Below are 18,955 nucleotides of genomic sequence, written 5' to 3'. Positions count from 1 at the left end.
ACCGCACAATTTTTTGTGCAAATATAAATTATAACTCAATTAACAACGAAGGGGCATCGAGCCGTAACTAGGTGTTAATGTTAATGTATTCAATATAATTTAAATAACAGACGTTTCGGTCACATATAGGACCATCTTCAGTGTCGTACAATTAACGCAATTTGTTAATATCGGATTAACATTGAAAAAATTACATGTTAAAAATTAAAACCTAAACTAAGCGCAAACGTTCGTTGGATTCGGGGTACGTCATGATAAAAGTTCGTTTCGTTCGTCGTGAGATAATTTGTCGAGTCAGCATTATCTGTGACGTGTTCTCTTACAATGATATGGCAAAATACTCCTGGCCAGGACCTATATGTGACCGAAACGTCTGTTATTTAAATTATATTGAATACATTAACATTAACACCTAGTTACGGCACGATGCCCCTTTGTTGTTAATTGATTTTTAATCCTGCAAGCCTTTACTTCTATATAAATTATAACATTAAAATATATATATAATGCTATGTAAAACTAACTATAGAATATCGCCCACATTGAAAAAAAAATTAATTACGTAAATAGATCGGGCGAATAGAAATTTTATTGCTCTTATGTCCATTTCTATCAACGCAGATTAACTTTAATCTCGGTTTAATTTACCTTTCATCTTTTTCTAATTTTAAGAGTTAGATAAAGATAGAAAGTAAGTTAAACCGAGATTAAAGTTAATCTACATTGGTAGAAATGGACATTATTCAAATAAATATCAAGTTTTGCAACTTATATTACGATTATTCGTGCATTGACAGAATTTACCCTTTTGCGAACGAATAACTTACTCAATTACTCCGATATTTATAATTAAAAAAAAAATAAAATAAAAAAACTGAAGACAATCGCCAGGATTATTTTTCAGAATACTCGTACATTTTGGATTGCATCGTGATGTTTTAGATTATAAATAAGGTGTCGAATAAAGTTCAAAAAGAACCTTTATCTTTCACATGCCATGTACAAAGTTGAAAGACATCTAGATTCCTGTTTACTTTCACGTCGGTCGAAGGGAAAATAAACTATGTGCGCAGCAAGTTAGCAAATAAAACTTTATTAACTCATATATAGATGCTAATAATTACATACAAACTTATAAATTATAATTTACATAGGGCGCGTTAAATAAATAGGATGTCCAAAGTCTCACACTCATAAATTATATAAATTAAGCAAAAATGTGCATGCGTGCGTACATGTAAACAAATATTGGCTTTTAAGCATATAAAAAAAATTCTCTTAAATTTTCTACACTTCGCTATCTCATTCATTTCTCTTTGTAAATGAAACTAATCCATATTTACACATTGCGATATTACAAATATTCGCAATATAAAAATCCTCTAGTGCTTCTCAGTATCTTTCTTTATATATCATCAATATTATTATTATTTAAATTATAATCATTATTTTACACGACCTATTATGTATGTATAATATCTTTAATATTATTAATGTATGTAAGTCGACAAGTTTAATGAACTGTATAAGTAATTCAATCGTTTGTCGACGTACAGAGAGGAATGTGTATAATGAAAATAATTCCTTCAAAGAGAATCAAACAACTTTAATGTAATTTATACAAATTTTAACATGTGCATATCTCACCAATCAGTTAATGCATCGTGACGAGTTAAAGAGGATTGGCTTCTAGATTCCATTCCATACATTTTTAGAATTAAAAAAATAATGAATACAACATATTAGTATTATCACAAGACTATGTAATATCAGGATGAAAATCTTTTATTATAAAATGTTTATTTAGAAACATTGACGAATTATACGTTCGATTTCATACTATTTATATTTTTCTCATTTAAAACACAAATTTATATCAAAGTCCAGTCCTACTTTCAATTCACAGGGTCTGAAATCTGAGATTTGGATAATCGAGATAATCGAAGTAAAACCCGGAAATATTTATCTGCCTATGTCCTGACAACAGGTAGCGTTTATGTACACCATGTAATAATAGTTTCTCTCTCTCTCTCTCTCTCTCTCTCTCTCTCTCTCTCTCTCTCTCTCTCCCCTCCCTCTCCCCTCCCCTCCCTCTCCCCCTCTCTCTATATCTATTTCTCTCTGAGAGGATTATCGCTATATCATCACATGTCTAATTAATCTACCAACTCTAAAATGGACTTTTCAATATTGCAAATAACAAAATTAAATCGATAGTTATTGACGCAAGACATTATAACAACAAATTATTTGAAGCATCTTGGATTATTTAAAATATTTTAGATATCTTGAGCACACTTACAATTAGTACGATTAATTAAAGCTTCGGTGGTACTTGTTACAAGGGAAAACGTTTGTTTACGGTGCAACAATGCGAAAATAAATATAAATGCAGGCAACACGTACTTTCATAAATTTTCTCTCACAGTTCCGTTGTTTAAAATGCGTTACGTCCGCCGAGTATCATTTTGCTCTTTACGGCTAAAAACTTTTCTCGAAGTTTCTTAAAAATTAAATTTTTATTGCATACAATGAGAGAATAGCCTTCCAAGATATCACAACCAAAAGAATATTATTGCACACAACAATATCTTTCCTGTGCAATACTGTTATTATACGCATAATAATTAAATATTAAGGAAAATTATAAGGCAAGCACAGTTCGTAGGCTCAGACTCGCAATCACCTCAACGATCATTGCGTGAATTATACTCACCCGGTATGCGGCTCGGCTGATTGACCAAGCATCGCTGTGTTATGGATTATCTAAAAGAAAACGTCAATTTGTATTATTAGTCATGCTATGCGGCGTATTATACAGGTAAGGAAAGTATTCAAAGCCTAAAAGAGATAATCTCGAGATTGTACGATTAGTTTCCAAATACGCACTAACATTAGATTCAAACGAAGAAAATTTCTGTTCAGATATCCATCATATCTATATTTTGCCAATACAAAATTTCTTACGCTTGATTGCATTTGATAGCAATGAGAAATGATAGATAGGATTGTAGGACCGTACCACGTATATTTTTAGCAACAATTAAAAAATTTTAATTGTTTTTATATAATTAAATTCTATATATATAAAATTAAAAAATAATGCTATATTTTATTATATTCTACATTTAGAAATAAACATTCAAACTTTGCAAATATTAAAATTCGGTGATTTCAGCGATGTCATATACATTACATACGTATATGTACACATTTGGAACTCTCTCTCTCTCTCTCTCTCTCTCTCTCTCTCTCTCTCTCTCTCTCTCTCTCTCTCTCTCTCTCTCTCTCTCCCTCTCCCTCTCTCCCCTCATTCCCCATACACATTACAATTTAATGTAAATAAATTATACATTTGCAATGCGATAATTATTATAAACATGCGTTGGAACTGATAAAGAAGATACGATAGCAATTTAAAAAAGGGATCCTGGAGTGACGGCCGAAAGCGCCCTCATTTAAGCGGAATTAAAAATGTCGATAATTTTGACATTTCTAATAATCCCGTTTCCTATGTTATCGGTCTTTCTTATTAGGCTTTTAATCTTAGCTTCAATGATGCAACGCTATTCTTTGATCTAGTTCGAGTTGCGAGAAACTTTCGATTTGTACACGTAAGCGTCGTAAGCTATATAATTTGTATATTAAGCTAACATTTCCTTGAAGTGACAGTTGTATTATAGGTACAAAAAGTGCAACACCAAGTAATAGTATTAAATACAATTTTCTTAAGTTTTTATTTACCATCTCGATGGTAAATTTTAAGTCTTAAATTTACCATCTCGCACATGATTTCTGTACGTAACTTTAAACGTAACTATAAATGGGTTTTCCATTTCTGTAAAGCCAATTCGAAGAAAATCGGGCGAACTGTAAATATCGGTAATTGCCGTCACTCCAGGATCCCCTTAAAGGTTTTTTCAGCTACTTGAATTACTTCTCTACGTTGTTGTACTCACATTTGCCATAGAGCAGGGCGGTCGCGCCGCGGCGTATCTACCGAATGCACTACGCGAAACGGATGCCACATACGGTATCCCGTTGAGACTGAAAAGCGATATATCATTTTCTTCTGTACACTCACCGGCAGGAATGCCTGGACATTTTGATATGTATATGACATATATATATGTATATGTATTAGGTATGCCCAGGCATTCCTGCCGATAGAATGTACAACAGCAAACGGTTTTACGCCTTGCATCTGTCGCCTCGTAATCGCACGATGTTCGACTTGACGCACCTACCTAGCACCGTTCCTTCCGTTGTTTTCGTTGTTGCCTGACGTATCGTCGTCCAAGCTCGCTCTAGGAGGTAAGCTGTATCTGTTGCTCCTTACGTCTCGACTCTCTGCGAACACGAAAACGATGACAGATGAGAATCACACACACACAAAATTTATGAAAACGTAAAGACAAAAGCTTTCACAAACAAATCTGTTTGTATAATATCTCCCATAGCCCAGTAGCTAGGTAAGTTTACCCTGCAAAAGGTCGGGTAGTTTTGATTTTTGGATATGCTTTATATTTTGGGGTCTTAATGAAAAATCCAAGTTTTCGACCTTGGCGCACACCCGGGCGCGCCGCCATCTTGAAAAAATGGAGCACAAAACCGGTTTTTTCGGAATATCTCCTTACCAGTAGGTATTTGGGCAAAAATAGTTATTATCTATTTTGTAGAAGATATAATTCCCTACAACTTTTGTCTGAAACATTTTTTCGTATATCTAATAGATAGCAAGCTACAGCACTGTCAAGTGGAGCAAATTATTAAAAATATCACAAAAGGCTCCGTTTTAAACATATTTTAAATAGAAACAATAAAAACAATATATAGAAACCTTTTATATTTTTTGTCGCTTTGATGGTCCCGGTTTGTTGGTAACTATGTCCTCACAAACAATATAGCTTTCGGTGTTGTTTTGTGAGTCATAATTCTCGATCTCCTCGTGAATCTGCGTAACGGAAAGCGTTTCTCCTTCTTCATTTTCACTGTCGATCAGAAGCTCTGGCACATTTTCACACGATTGTCCATTGCAAAATCCACAAATAATGGAGCACTTTAATCCAGCTTTCCTGCAGCCACATGTTCCTCTACATCCTTTTTTGCAATTGCATGATATTACATTGAGCAAGGCCTGAGGAGCTGGATCTTTTGTAGTTTTTACAGGAGTGAGCCCATTATTACTACGTTTCCAGCCCCACTCCTGTGGAATTTTTTCAATTCCATACCATGCTTGCACTTGATGGTACGTCCTGAATGAGTGATATCGTGCAGCATCTCTTGTTGGCGGCAGATTAGCAAGATTAAATTGATTTTTAGTAGTTGACTTTCTAAAACGTTGGTAGCGCACTGCATCTAATGTTTCATTTTTTATGTCACCACCATACAAAGCGAAAAATATTTTGAAAATATTTTACATATATTTATTCTATTTAATTATAAATAAATAATAATTAATTTATATGTTCAAGTTGGCGCGCAGTATTTATTGGAAATAGTATTAAAAATTCACACGAAAAATTATTTCGCGAAAAAAATCATCATATGCCTCGGTGATCGAATTAATAAAATATGCTTAAAAAGGAGCCTTTTGTGAAATTTTTAATAATTTACGGTGCTGTAGCTCGCTATCTATTACATATACGAAAAAATGTTTCAGACAAAAGTTGTAGGGAATTATATCTTCTATAAAATTGACAATAACTATTTTTGCCTTAAAACGTACTGGTAAGGAGATATTCCGAAAAAACCGGTTTTGTGCTCCATTTTTTCAAGATGGCGGCGCGCCCGGGTGTGCGCCAAGGTCGAAAACTTGGATTTTTCATTAGGACCCTAAAATATAAAACATATCCAAAAATCAGAACTACCCGACCTTTTGTAGGGCAAGACCTATTTTTTTCCCCCTGCTACTGGGCTACAATGGAAGACGCTAATATGTGAACATCCAACGTTCCTAAATTTCGTTAGAGATCCTTATTTCATTAACTTTATAAACAAACAATTAAGAAACAAATGAAAAAGGGGGTTGAGAGTGCAACGCGGTTATTGTTAGTGTGTAAGTTATTCGTATAACAATTTTTAATTATTAATCAAAATCAAATAATTAGGACTCTCGATACTGAACAATAAAAATTAAATCTGGCCATGAGAGTCAACGCGGTTATTTATGCATGATAAATCAAATTTATTTATTAACATCATCAGCGGTATAACAAATACAATTTAATATTCTCACGATCTCCGTTACGCTATGAATGAATACTTCGGGACTGGAAAGTCGGAAAGCCAATCTGCTCGTAACGTGTTGACGTATGGTTGGAATGTGATGTCATTGTTTGTGTAATGTATAATGTATATTAGTTATGAGTCTAATTATTAAAGTTCCGAGACAACTCACCAAGTAATCAGGAGAACGCAAGTATGAGAATTGATATCGTGGTCATTTTTAAATCCGTTGTTCAGCAATTGCGATTAAGACAAATTTTAGACAAAGAAACATTATTTTCGAAGCGTCTAGTCTCTGAGATGGCACATATAAAATAACAAAAAAATAGCCTCCACTTACAAACGGATACCGAATTTTTATACCACGTATATGTTTCAATTTTGAATAAATTGTAAACCGTGCCCATTCCCACTATATGTTTTAGTCATTCGTAATTTTATAATTTAATTTCAGTTTCTTTTTACACTTATATTTTACGTACTTTAACTTATTTATTTATTAATTGTCCTTTTTTACTGTTTTGTTATTTAACACAATGACTCATCTCGCTGTATGCTATTTATATTTAACGTGTAACTTCAAACATTATGTGGCAGTCTCCTCGCACATCATTGAACATGACAGTTCTCTGATTTTATATGTCATCTTAATCGCATTGCTGAACAACGGATTTAAAAATGACCACGATATCAATTCTCATACTTGCGTTCTCCTGATCACTTGGTGGAGTTGTCTCGGAACTTTAATAATTAGACTCGTAACTAATATACATTATACATTACACAGACAATGACATCACATTCCAACCATACGCCAACACGTTACGAGCAGATTGGCTTTCCGACTTTCTAATCCCGAAGCACTCATCCATAGCATAACGGAGATCGTGAGAATATTAAATTGTATTTTTTATGCCGCTGATGATGGCTCAATGTGGAGCCGAAACGTTCGGGCGAAGATGTAAAAAGAATTAATAAATAAATTTGATTTATTACGTACAAATAACTGCGTTGTCTCTCATGGCCAGATTTAATCTTTATTGTTTTAATTTTAATAAGATAGTACATAATTATACATATATAATACATCGAACGTTCCCGCTCTACTTTGAGTCATCTTCAGCGATGCAGTAACAAATAAAATAAAATAATCTCATGTTCTCTGACGAGCCAGATGAGTACTTCCAGATTGATTGATCTAAAAGCAGTGCATTTCATGCTAGGAGATCCGAGTGAAACTTTGGCTAATGATCATAGTCCAAATAATCCAGAGAACATGAGAATAAAAAATAAAGCCGTGCTAAAACATTGAATGATAAGTCATATCTCAAGAGGAGGTAAGCGATAAAATTGAGTTAATAATACAGTTATGATATAAAATGAAAACTAAATCATCTGGCTAACAAATAATGACTAAAGTTGAGAAGTAATAAATAATAATTAAACCCATTTTTTACTATGATATAGCATCTATAGTTTAGCGACTACTTGCCAAGTTGATATAATCAAGTATTTCGAAAATTTCGAAAAATTGTTTAGAAAGTATTTTAGAGAAACATATTTTTATCATCTTTCTAATGTATGCAAATTATAAAAATTTGTTTTTGTACGCTCGCTTAGTTTTCCATCCTCTTTATATCGTACTAGACTACAGACACAAACTCCGGGGTTCTCTTCAATCAATCTTTAAGTAGCTCTACACTTGACGATATCCGTTAAATATACCAGTTATCGTTTCGTCGTATTGGTGCCACTCATTGTTTTGCGATCGCATTTTTTTTCCATGTTTAATGCTCCGTTTTCTAGCGTATAAAAAACGCTCATCGATTTCTTGTCAACGCATTATTATCAATAAAATTAGAGTGGATTGTACATAATTAGCATAAATGTGACTCAAGCAGTGGCTCGGCCGTCTAAGGACGGAGCTTGATCGATCGTAGATATAACCGAGGCATGAATCGTCCTTAGCACGGCATTGACCGCAATTTTGACCCTCCCAGAGCGTACATTGCCGATTTAGGACGCGAGAAACTCGATGCGAGTGACTCGCCTCGTAGGGCGATGCGACCTTCAGAACCAGATCGACAATGTCTGACCTTGCCATCCGTATAGATACCCGGGAAAAAAAGATTATATATAATTATATATAATCATATATAAATATATGTGATTATATGTAATTATACAATATGAAATTTGGTGCTTTATATATAATTATATGGGTCCATATATCATTATATATGGGCATATATAATTCCAAATATAACTAGATATGAACAATAGATCATATATGCATTCATGTATGGATACATATAAGATTCATATGGAAGTATATATAACCCTATATGATTATATATAATTATACAGGCGATTAAAATATATTTAAATATATATAAATGTTTTATATACAGTTTGACATATTATATATAAGTTCATATAATTTATATATAAATTATATATAAGAAGCATTTATCTATGTAAATTATATATGATTATATATAATCATATATAAACTTTAAATTCGGATTATCCAATAGATGACATTCGATAGGATTCGTTTCTCGTATTTAAAATTTGACAGACAGTGGTATAAAAATGTCTCACGTCAAGCAGTGCCAAAGTTATAATATATGGAATAAATCATTTCACTTTTGATTCTATAGCTTTTGAAAAAATATAAATCTTAATTTATCAATGCTTTATTATCGAAGTTAACAGTTCTTTTTTAATATATATTGACTATATATGGTCATATATGATTATATCTATTTACATATGGAGGGGTAAAAACCATAGTGGTGTAAGTCAAATTTTTAAAAATATTTTCTCGTGTGCATAGATGCAATCTGTCACACTGCAAATTGCATCTATGCACACGAGAAAATATTTTTAAAAATTTGACTTACACCATTATGGTTTTTACCCCTCCATATATATAATCTCATTATATATGTTCATATATGATTATATATGATTATATATAATTATATATGATCATATAGAGACAAAATTCATATATAATTGAATTATATATAATCATATATATTTATATATAATTATATATAATCTTTTTTTCCCGGGTAGACACCTTGAAATTCAGCGAGAAAGACGTCATGGGAGCTCGGATTGTATCGTGGGGAGAAAAATTGAAGTCGGTCATTTCGGAGAGAGCACGAGTAACAGAAAGCAAAAAATTTTCAGAGGAGAGAAGAATATCGATCACCTTTTTTATATTTGTCTTTCAATCATCGTTATCGTACTCGGCATTCCAAAATAATCTCGTTTCCGTGTTGAATTTACGGAATTAATCGCATATGGCGCTTATCGTGTCATTGATAACGAAACCGCGCGAAAAGAACGATCGATACACAGATTTTGCAGAAATAGCAAAGATCAAATCTTGACGTGAGACTTATCATTCACCGCGTATATTACTGTATGTATAGGTATTATCTTTCGCCGAAAATAACGGCACCGCTTTATTATAAGACATAAGAGAAGCATTTTACACGGTGCCTTTGTTCATATCGGAGTGTTATCTTCACTTTAATATAATTTCACTTTGGCATAATACATTTTAGTGTTTCTTATAATAATTCTCAGGCGAAAGAGAAATGGTGCCTTTTTCAGCCTCATTCTATTATTACAGGATTAACGAGGAATTTTCCTAGTTTTCGTACTACCCCTTCCTTCCTTTGCTCACACGCTCCATGTCCTTGATTATTCACAACCATGAAGGCGGAATAATCACTGTACTTATAAGTCAATGTAAGCATAGAAAACTATTACAATCACAGAAATTATTACAATCGTTTGGTTTATCATTTGTTTTCTAAGTTCTTTATCACATGTATTTGTAACGATAAAAAAAAGATTATAGATATATCAGGAATATAATAGAATTAATATAGATTATTATATTAATAAGTTATTAAATTTTTCCATTTGTCACACGTAATTCAATAAAAATGTATGCAAAAGTAGTAATTACGTACCGTCATCGAAGAATCCTTCAAAAACGACGAATTTATTGTTCTGCGGAATAATCTTCGAGAGTCCATAGTATTTGTGTAGAAAAGCCAAGAACTTCTCCGACGGTCGATCGATCGCTAATTTCACTGGCCTAATGTTCTCCTCCTATGAATCAAAACATTTTTATCAGAAGTATAATAAAGATAAGAATACATCAAGATCAAAATATGAATAAGCAAAAAAACATAAAATTTATAACTTATAATTTATAAATATTATAGCTTCAAAATAAATATTTGCGTTATTCCAATCTTAATCCGGGAATAGCTTATACTTATGGTTAGTCGTTTTTGCGGAAACGATCATCTAGGTGTTTTGTTATACCCCAATTAAAAGTCGCTATTATTAATTATAATAGTGTATATTAATGATTGTCCTGCAGTTTATTAGTATTTGAGATTATTATGTATACAGGGTGTCCCATTTTTATCTTCTCCGAAGGCGAATTACTCAAAAACTGAGCTTGGCAGACAAATATCTTATATCTATAACAGTATTTCAAAAAAGTTGTATTATCTGGAGGAGAGCAAATACGGGGTAAAATCAATTTTCGAAAAAATTATTTTTAAAGGTCAAATAAAAGACATTTTATTCTGGCATAATTTGATTTAAAATATAAAATATCTCGTGAACTATTGATTCTTTGACAACACTACTTTAATACTTTTATACATATATTGAATAACTAAAAGATTCATATTATGTAAAAAAAATCATATAATTCCATTAAAAAATGACGATGACCTTCATATGACCTTAAAAATCGATTTTTTAGAAAATTGATTTTAGTATTTGTTCTTCTCCAGATCATACAACTTTTGACTGAAACATTTTTGCCTGTCGAGTTCGGACTTTTCAAGTAATTCGCCAGGAAAAGGTAAAATGAGATATTCTGTATGCATTTAGTCAATATTTTCTAAAAAAGTAAGGGAAATGAAAGAAATGGTTATAGATTCTCGATAAGTAACGAAAACTACTATAACTGAGCTTTATTTTTTCGCTGTTAAATGTAAAAATCAGGTGAATTAGTCTCAGATTAAATAAATTGAATATCATGAAAGAGCAAGATATTAATTATCTGCTTCTAAGCAAAAGAAAGACAACTTAAAAGATTAATTATATATTTATACGTGCGTACTTCTTTTAATATCATTCGCATAACACGCGATATTATTTCGCCAGACTTTTAAATGCTGAAGTTTTTGATTGATTGATAGGATATATGGTACATATACATGCGACCGTGGAAGAATGCAGCAGTGTAAATGTGATTAACTTTCATAGGTCAGGCTGCCACGCCGCTGGACGCGATTAATCGCGTTTAATGCGAAACCGCGAGTTTCCAATATTAGTCATTTCACGTAAAAAGAGCATGATTAGGAAAAAACGCTCGTCGGTGTATTACGAAACACAAAGCGGCGAACCGTGCCGAAACAAAACGGGCAGGACGAGTTCAGTCACCTTGCGAGTTACCTTCGAGCGTAACACCCGGCCGCCCTCCGCATATTGTGCACGATATAATGACTTTTTGTCACGCGCCTATTTAAGATCGGTCACGTTTTATGCGCGATATCTCGGATTCTGACCACGAGAAAGTCGCGGCGACCACGAAATAGATAGCCTGTGCACTATAAAATCACAACCGCGTGAGAGATAAGGAAGTTCCAGCGATTTAAAACGAGCGTTGCAGATGATATCGGCATTGATGCTAGAATAATACTGCGTTTTTGATTAGGCAAGCTTTTCTACTTGGGCAATAAAATTGTACCATCGTCTTTAGTACGTATAAGACGCTGTGCTGTATAATCGCAAGAAGTCTCGTCAACATATACTTTGTAGTCCAGTCGCTAGGTCGATTGAGTATAATTTTCGAGATTGATGGCTTAAGTTGATGTTTTTTGGGTCGTAGAACAAGAATCTGTAAATAGTTTTTTCGTAAGTCGATGCAATAAAAAGTTATTAACAATTTATTTGTTTAAATTGCCCTAGCGATCAAACTATACATCCTATAAAAAAATGAACTCGAGAAAATTTGTTTCTCTTTTCACGACGAACAAAATGGCGTTTTAATTTTTCCAAAATCTTGATTATTGACGGAAATATGTCAATTTTTAGGTAATTACTGCCTACGCGTCGCGGCGTACCCTAGGCGTGCGCGATCGCGCTCAATTGTACCGCATGAGTTTTGCTCCTTTAATTTTAATTTAATTTATTTTTTTTTATTTTACAGAATTCTAAGTTTTTCTCTTTGTTACGCGCGTATTAAGAGACACGGTAGTGTCTCGCGCCAAGTACACGCGGAGCGAGACCGACCGTGATATATACTATACTTTAAGTACTTCGAGAAAAATTATTTCTCGCTGAAATTTTCTTTCAAATGTAATTATTAATTTTAACTTCTGCGTACTCTGCTGCTTGTCAATTATTCCAATTAATATTTAATTATTATTAATTTATGTATATCATGTATTTTTGTTAAAAAATATAAATCGCCAAGTTACAATCTATGTTTGAAGTGCTATAATTAATAGAAAAATTAATAGAGCATATTTTGTATTTGCCAATACAAATGTTTTATTTATTTGTAATTAATTTTTGTTTAAATATATTGCATATTTTAAATACGTGGTAAAATCGATTGTTTTAAATTTTTATACAATAATATTAATAACGCTAAAATATCGATGATACATCATTAATATCAACATTATATTTTTTTATATTTTATGGTATATTTTACTTGCATAAACACCCGAAATTTGTTCAAAATTAAGCAAACTTTTTACTAAAGCGCATCCATTTTTTCTAGAAAAATTATTAAAAATCTTTTAATTTAAATGGTTTAGTATATGTTTTTGTTTCGCCAATAATTGATTAACGAGAAAAATCTCTATTTTTATAATCGACAACGTTTGGCTAGTGTCGTGACAGTTCGACCATTGGTTTTGGTCGAATTAATCGTCACGACTTTTTCGACCATGGGTTTTAGTCGTTTCTAAACGTACGACGCCCTACACGGAATGAGGGAAGTTCCAGGTCCGCATCCTGGCTGAGGTAATATTTTTCGCAATAAATTTAATAATTTAATAATTTAATAAAAATGAGATGCTTATATATGTAAGTATCAAAGATTATATCAATTTAGAAACGACCAAAACCCATGGTCGAACAAGTTGTGACGATTAATCCGACCAAAACCAATGGTCGAACTGTCACGACACTAGCCAAACGTTGTCGATTATAAAAATAGAGATTTTCTCGTTAATCAATTATTGGCGAAACAAAAACATATACTTTTCTGTTATTATACACCGTTGACCTAAATATCGGTGGTTCCATCTTACAATGTGTTATTGCGATAAATATTACCACATGCCTCGGTGGTCGAATTGGTACGACGCCCTACACGGAATGAGGGAAGTTCCAGGTTCGTATCCTGGCTGAAGTAATATTTTTCGCAATAAATTTAATAATTTAATTTAATAAAAATGAGATGCTTATATGTAAGTATCAAAGATTATATCAATTTAGAAACGACCAAAACCCATGGTCGAAAAAGTCGTGACGATTAATCCGACCAAAACCAACGGTCGAACTGTCACGACACTAGCCAAACGTTGTCGATTATAAAAATAAAGATTTTCTCGTTAAATGGTTTAGTTGTTTATGATTTTTATGTAAGGGTGGTTTTTATGTGATAGAAAAGTACATCCTGCATAAAAAAATTTGTCATATTTTAGATTTATAAAAAATTCTGAAAAAATATGTAAAATTTCTCAGATACCCTCAGAAATAATTGGATGAGGATTTTCGGAATATTTCAGTATCTGTATATATGAAAATTTCTAATAAATATATGCGCGGATTTTCTCATATTTATTCAAAGTTCTTACAGTGTTTGCTGGTATCTATATAAAATTATCTAGATAATCATCCATTTCTTTATTTGCAAATAAAGAAATGGAATCATCTTTATCTTATCTAGATGAAAAAATACAAAGTATATTCATCTTCATCTTAGGTGAAAAATCATGTCATCTTATCTAAAAATTATATAAGATAGTAAGATTTTCATTCTTTCTGCTATTTCTTTACCGCCATTTAAATTAAATTAGATTCCAGAACGTTATATGTATAAAATTGTGTAGAGACCTATTTTTGAAAGAATATATTTAGATTATTTATACTCCAAGAATGTGTCATTACACTCGAAAACAGATCAACTTCTAGTAACGGTGAGGAAGATTTCTTCTGCAATATTTAAAAAAAAAATTAATAAGCAAACAATTATTAATAATAACATCGAAGCAATTTTGTATTTGGAATCTAAATCGTAGCAATTCCAATCTCTTATAAATTTTCCAAATGTTAACAATATTTTTCTTAAATATAATACATCCCGGCCATCGGTGCCAATAGGTGGGATGTCTCATAGCTCAGTGTGAGTGCGATAGACTCATATGCTAGGGATCATGAGTTCGATCCCGATCACCCCACATATTCCTCTTTAAAAGGAGGTATCCCTTTTAAGGGACAAACAAAATAATTTTAAGGGTTATAAGAACTCGAGGTTACATGAAGGATCCCCCGATTAAGGGGTAGATATTGACTTAGGGTAGACCGGGGACAAAAGTAACAGAGTACAGTTGTAACATCGTGAATATTTCTTAAACTATAAAAGGTAGGGGAGACCGGGGCTAAGCCGACAACGGGGCAAACTTGACACTAGGCTTTTTGCCAATTTAAATCTATCGTAGAAACTTGCCTTTCCTACTGTAAATGCGTCTTTATGTGCCAGTATTATCAACGGAATTTGGTAACATTCTGAGTTATAGTGTAATTTTTAACGCGACATAAGCGTTTTTGATAGTGAAAAGTAATTTTTCTGATCTTTCGAAAATGTCTACTCTTTCATCGAGCTTTACTCTTGCGAATCTACCGGTAAGTGATTTTGATGGGAAATTTGATGCTCTATATGAATCCGATAATCGTTTTTGCATATTTTCAAAATTTTCATGTTTTTGAAGTGACAAAAGTGAAAAACGACGTCCGGGGCAAAGTCAACACCACGCCGTTTCGTCGGCTCCCAGTAACTAACAATGCTTGTCATGCAGCCGTATGGCTCATGACAAATGTATGCGCACGTCCGATCGCGAGTTTACCTGCATTAATTGTTTTTCAGACATGAGTTTAGATGAAGATAATTGAAAGTTCAACAATTTTTGTTCTTATTATTTCAAATGATTGTTCTAGCTACTTTATTCCAAATTTTTGTACTTTTTAAATACACAATAAACAATGTATTTTCATTTTCAGACAGTAAAAAATAAGTTCCAGATCAAATTGTGTCGATCAGACAAAGTGTTGAGTTTGCCCCGGCGGGGTGTCGAGTTTGCCCCGGCATTTTTCAATTCGAAAATTTGTCTTCGCGTCACTTTTCTTTTCCTGGCGGCAAAACAAAGCGACGTACAGCAAAACTTCCTGAATCAATTTTGTACCTGAAGAAACACTCTTTAAATATGTACCATTGAATTTGCCTAAAAATTTTAATTAAATATTAAAAATTGTCTTTGAAAAAATAGTGTCGGCTTAGCCCCGGTCTCCCCTACGTGTGTGGGACCGCGAGGCGAGATCCGCTAGATGAAGCGGCATTTGTTCCTTAGTTCATTGCCGCCCCTCGCGGAACGTGCACGTGTGCAGGAGAAGAAGTTACTTTTTTCCTTCCTGAAGTAAGTTTTCTTACGTGCATAAAATCTGAAATATTTTTCTTTCTTTATGCCGAAGGTATAAGATTTTATCTTTATATGTTTTAGTGATTATCTATGTTGATGATTTGCATAATACGATTGACTTTCATCCAGATATTTATGTAAAAAATTTACTTTGAATCATAAAATATCATTAGGGGACAATTGTAACATCAATGCCTGGGGACAGTTGTAGCGTTACAATTGTCCCCGTTGCTCGGGGACAACTTCAACTTAACCTAACCCCGTTTGGTTGGTCTTATTTTAGTGTTGTTTTTTACAATGTTATTTGTATTTTTCTTCGTAGAATGCCGCGAACAAGAAAACGCAAGACGCAACGGGGCACGAAAGAAGTAAATTTATACGAACAGGCGTTTAATACTGATATTGTCATGTAACAAATTATTTTATCATTAAAGTTGCATTTCTTATAGAAAATTCGTAAGATTGATTAATTAAACCTACTAAATAACCATTATTTTGTTTATAGATGATGTGGTACAATCGTCCCCCTCTGCTGTTACAATTGTCCCGGGGGTTGGGACGGTTGTAACAGTATTCCTCATATTCTTTAAACAATAATAAATTTTTTCCTAGTGAAATTACTGAATTCAGCACAAGAAAATTTTGTAGTCAAATAAATTCTACATCTAAAGGTACAGGTCTTTTTTACGTAGATATTATATTTTAACTGTTATAAAATCTTAAACTCAAAATGTTACTTTTGTCCCCGGTCTACCCTATTGTAGAAAGCACATGTGCATCTCTTTCAATGTTTCTGTGTTATCATGCGAAATGGGTTTTTTGCAAGTTTTCCCATATTGTAAATCTGGAAATAGCGTACTCCAATTCTATTAGAAATTATAGTCTCGAGATTTATTTAATAAAGTAAATGCAGGTTTGGCTAGACCTAGGTACTGCAAATAAAATCAAACGGATTTTTTTTTTAAAGCGGTGCCAATAGAGCGCCTTTTTAGTTTAGCACAACAAATAATAAGTGTCCCGTCAAAACGTCTTCTTATCTTAGACAAAACATTCGAAAAACTTTTATTTTTAAGAAATAAAAAATTAAGGGTGTTGTGGATGGTTCAAAATGCTACGAAGTTGATAAAAACAAAATTTTCTTCTTCAAAAAAGGTAAAAAAAGGCGCTAAGTACACGCAATGTCTTTTGTAAATTCGAAAATCTAACCCAAGTGGTAGTTTAATTTCTCCTTAACAAAATTATATCACAAAATTATGTTACCTAACTTAACCCAAGTGACATGTATTTCAAAAAAAAGATGTGTGTTCGCAATCGAACCAAAAACCGGCGTCGGTTAATTATTACCGCGAATTAAAATAATCATTCTTTCAAATAATTTCTGTCAAATTCTGCCTTTCAGTTTAAAGTTGTCTAAATTCAAAGTAAGAATAGATCCGTTCGCAGAAATAACATCATATTTCCTGGTACACTGGAAGGGCAGAAAAACAGAGCTCAGTTTTTGCCTATACCGACTCGCCCCTTTGTCTCGGGGACTCGGTGCGCGAGGCACACACCCGGGGCAAAGCGAGCGAACGATATTTCAAAACAGTTGATCAGTTGCCGGCCTCGAGATCAGTTTGACATTCGTCAAATACGAATTTCTCGGGAGGTCGACAGCTGATTGGCTCAGCTGATTTTTCGGCTCGTTATCGGGGGTCCGGAGGATTCGAGAAAATTCTGAAGTCGTGGGAATAAAACCTCGGACCTTCGCGCGCGAGCCCGCATTCGACTAAAGTATTCCAGCAAACGTATATCTAATAAAGTCTCTCGTATATCCGTTGCTTGCGGTTATCGTATACTTGCTTCACGCGCGGGAACATCCGTCGTTCACGAAACTATCTGTCCGTGGCTCGCGGCATAAAGATACTGTAAATACTTTGTAAATACTGTACATAATTAATTTCATTATAGACTTTTACATACTGAATAAGACTTCGACATTAAATTCAAAGTTCCTTCTTACTCGCGACTCCTTCGACCATTCGCGCACAATGTGAAATCTTTAAATTGCGGCAATTGCAAAGAAAATGTATATATATATTGCTTTGAAAAATAATTGTTGTGCAACTACTTTTAAAAAATAAAATCCAACTGGTACATATCTTTTGTTCCCATTAAAGGATCTTCCTATTCCAACCCAAGTGGTAATAGCTTCTTAAATCTCCTTAACAAAATTATAATATCTATTACAAAGAATTATTTTAATCACAAAGAATTTAAGAGGTAACAGTACAAAATAAAAATATTTAATTAAAATAAAATAAATAAATTCTTGTAAAAAAAAACTTGGCGCTGCTTTTTTACTCCCGTCACATTTTTCCCTAAATTATGTTTATTGTTTTTTTATTTAATCAATAATGTTTAAAATTTAATGTTTAAATTTCGAAGTCTAGCAGCGCGCAGCGCCAAGTTTTTTTTACAAGAAAAATTTATTTATTTTATTTTAATTAAATATTTTTATTTGGTACTGTTACCTCTTAAATTCTTTGTGATTAAAATGATTCTTTGTAATATTATAATTTTGTTAAGGAGAATTAAGAAGCTATTACCACTTGGGTTGGAATAGGAAGATCGCTTAATGGGAACACAAAGATATGTACCAGTTGGATTTTATTTTTTAAAAGTAGTTGCACAACAATTAATTTTCCAAGCAATATCTATATTTTCTTTGCAATTGGCACAATTTAAAGATGTCACATCTTTTTTGGAAATACATGTCACTTGGGTTAAGTTAGGTAACATAATTTTGTGATATAATAATTTGGTTAAGGAGAAATTAAACTGTTGGTTATTTGAATTTACAAAATACATTGCGTGTACTTAGCGCCTTTTTTTTATTTTTTATGAAAAAGGTAATTTTGTACGCGTGATATCGTTTTGTAGCGTTAAGCAGGGATCGGCAAAAAATTTTTATTTTTAATTAT

General features: G+C 32.8%; 1 protein-coding gene across 3 annotated transcripts in view; it reads right to left on the bottom strand.

Annotated features, from left to right (window-relative positions):
- The window catches only part of LOC139779935 (alpha-tubulin N-acetyltransferase), a 77,962-nt gene that overhangs the window by 34,482 nt on the left and 24,525 nt on the right, over positions 1 to 18,955 (bottom strand). For all 3 annotated transcript variants that reach the window (XM_071718462.1, XM_071718461.1, XM_071718463.1), the window contains exons 4-7: positions 10,224 to 10,365; positions 4,248 to 4,350; positions 3,960 to 4,047; positions 2,717 to 2,766 (exon numbers count right to left, since the gene is read on the bottom strand). In XM_071718462.1, coding sequence (XP_071574563.1) covers positions 2,717 to 2,766; positions 3,960 to 4,047; positions 4,248 to 4,350; positions 10,224 to 10,365 — 383 coding nt within the window. The remainder of the gene's footprint in view (positions 1 to 2,716; positions 2,767 to 3,959; positions 4,048 to 4,247; positions 4,351 to 10,223; positions 10,366 to 18,955) is intronic.

The sequence above is a fragment of the Temnothorax nylanderi genome, unplaced genomic scaffold (assembly GCF_030848795.1).
Source record: "Temnothorax nylanderi isolate EJ_2023f unplaced genomic scaffold, tnyl_v1.0 TNYL_tig0251_pilon, whole genome shotgun sequence".
Taxonomy (NCBI): Eukaryota; Metazoa; Arthropoda; class Insecta; order Hymenoptera; family Formicidae; genus Temnothorax; species Temnothorax nylanderi.
Note: the sequence above shows the minus strand (reverse complement) of the source record. Positions and strands in the feature narration are given on the sequence as shown.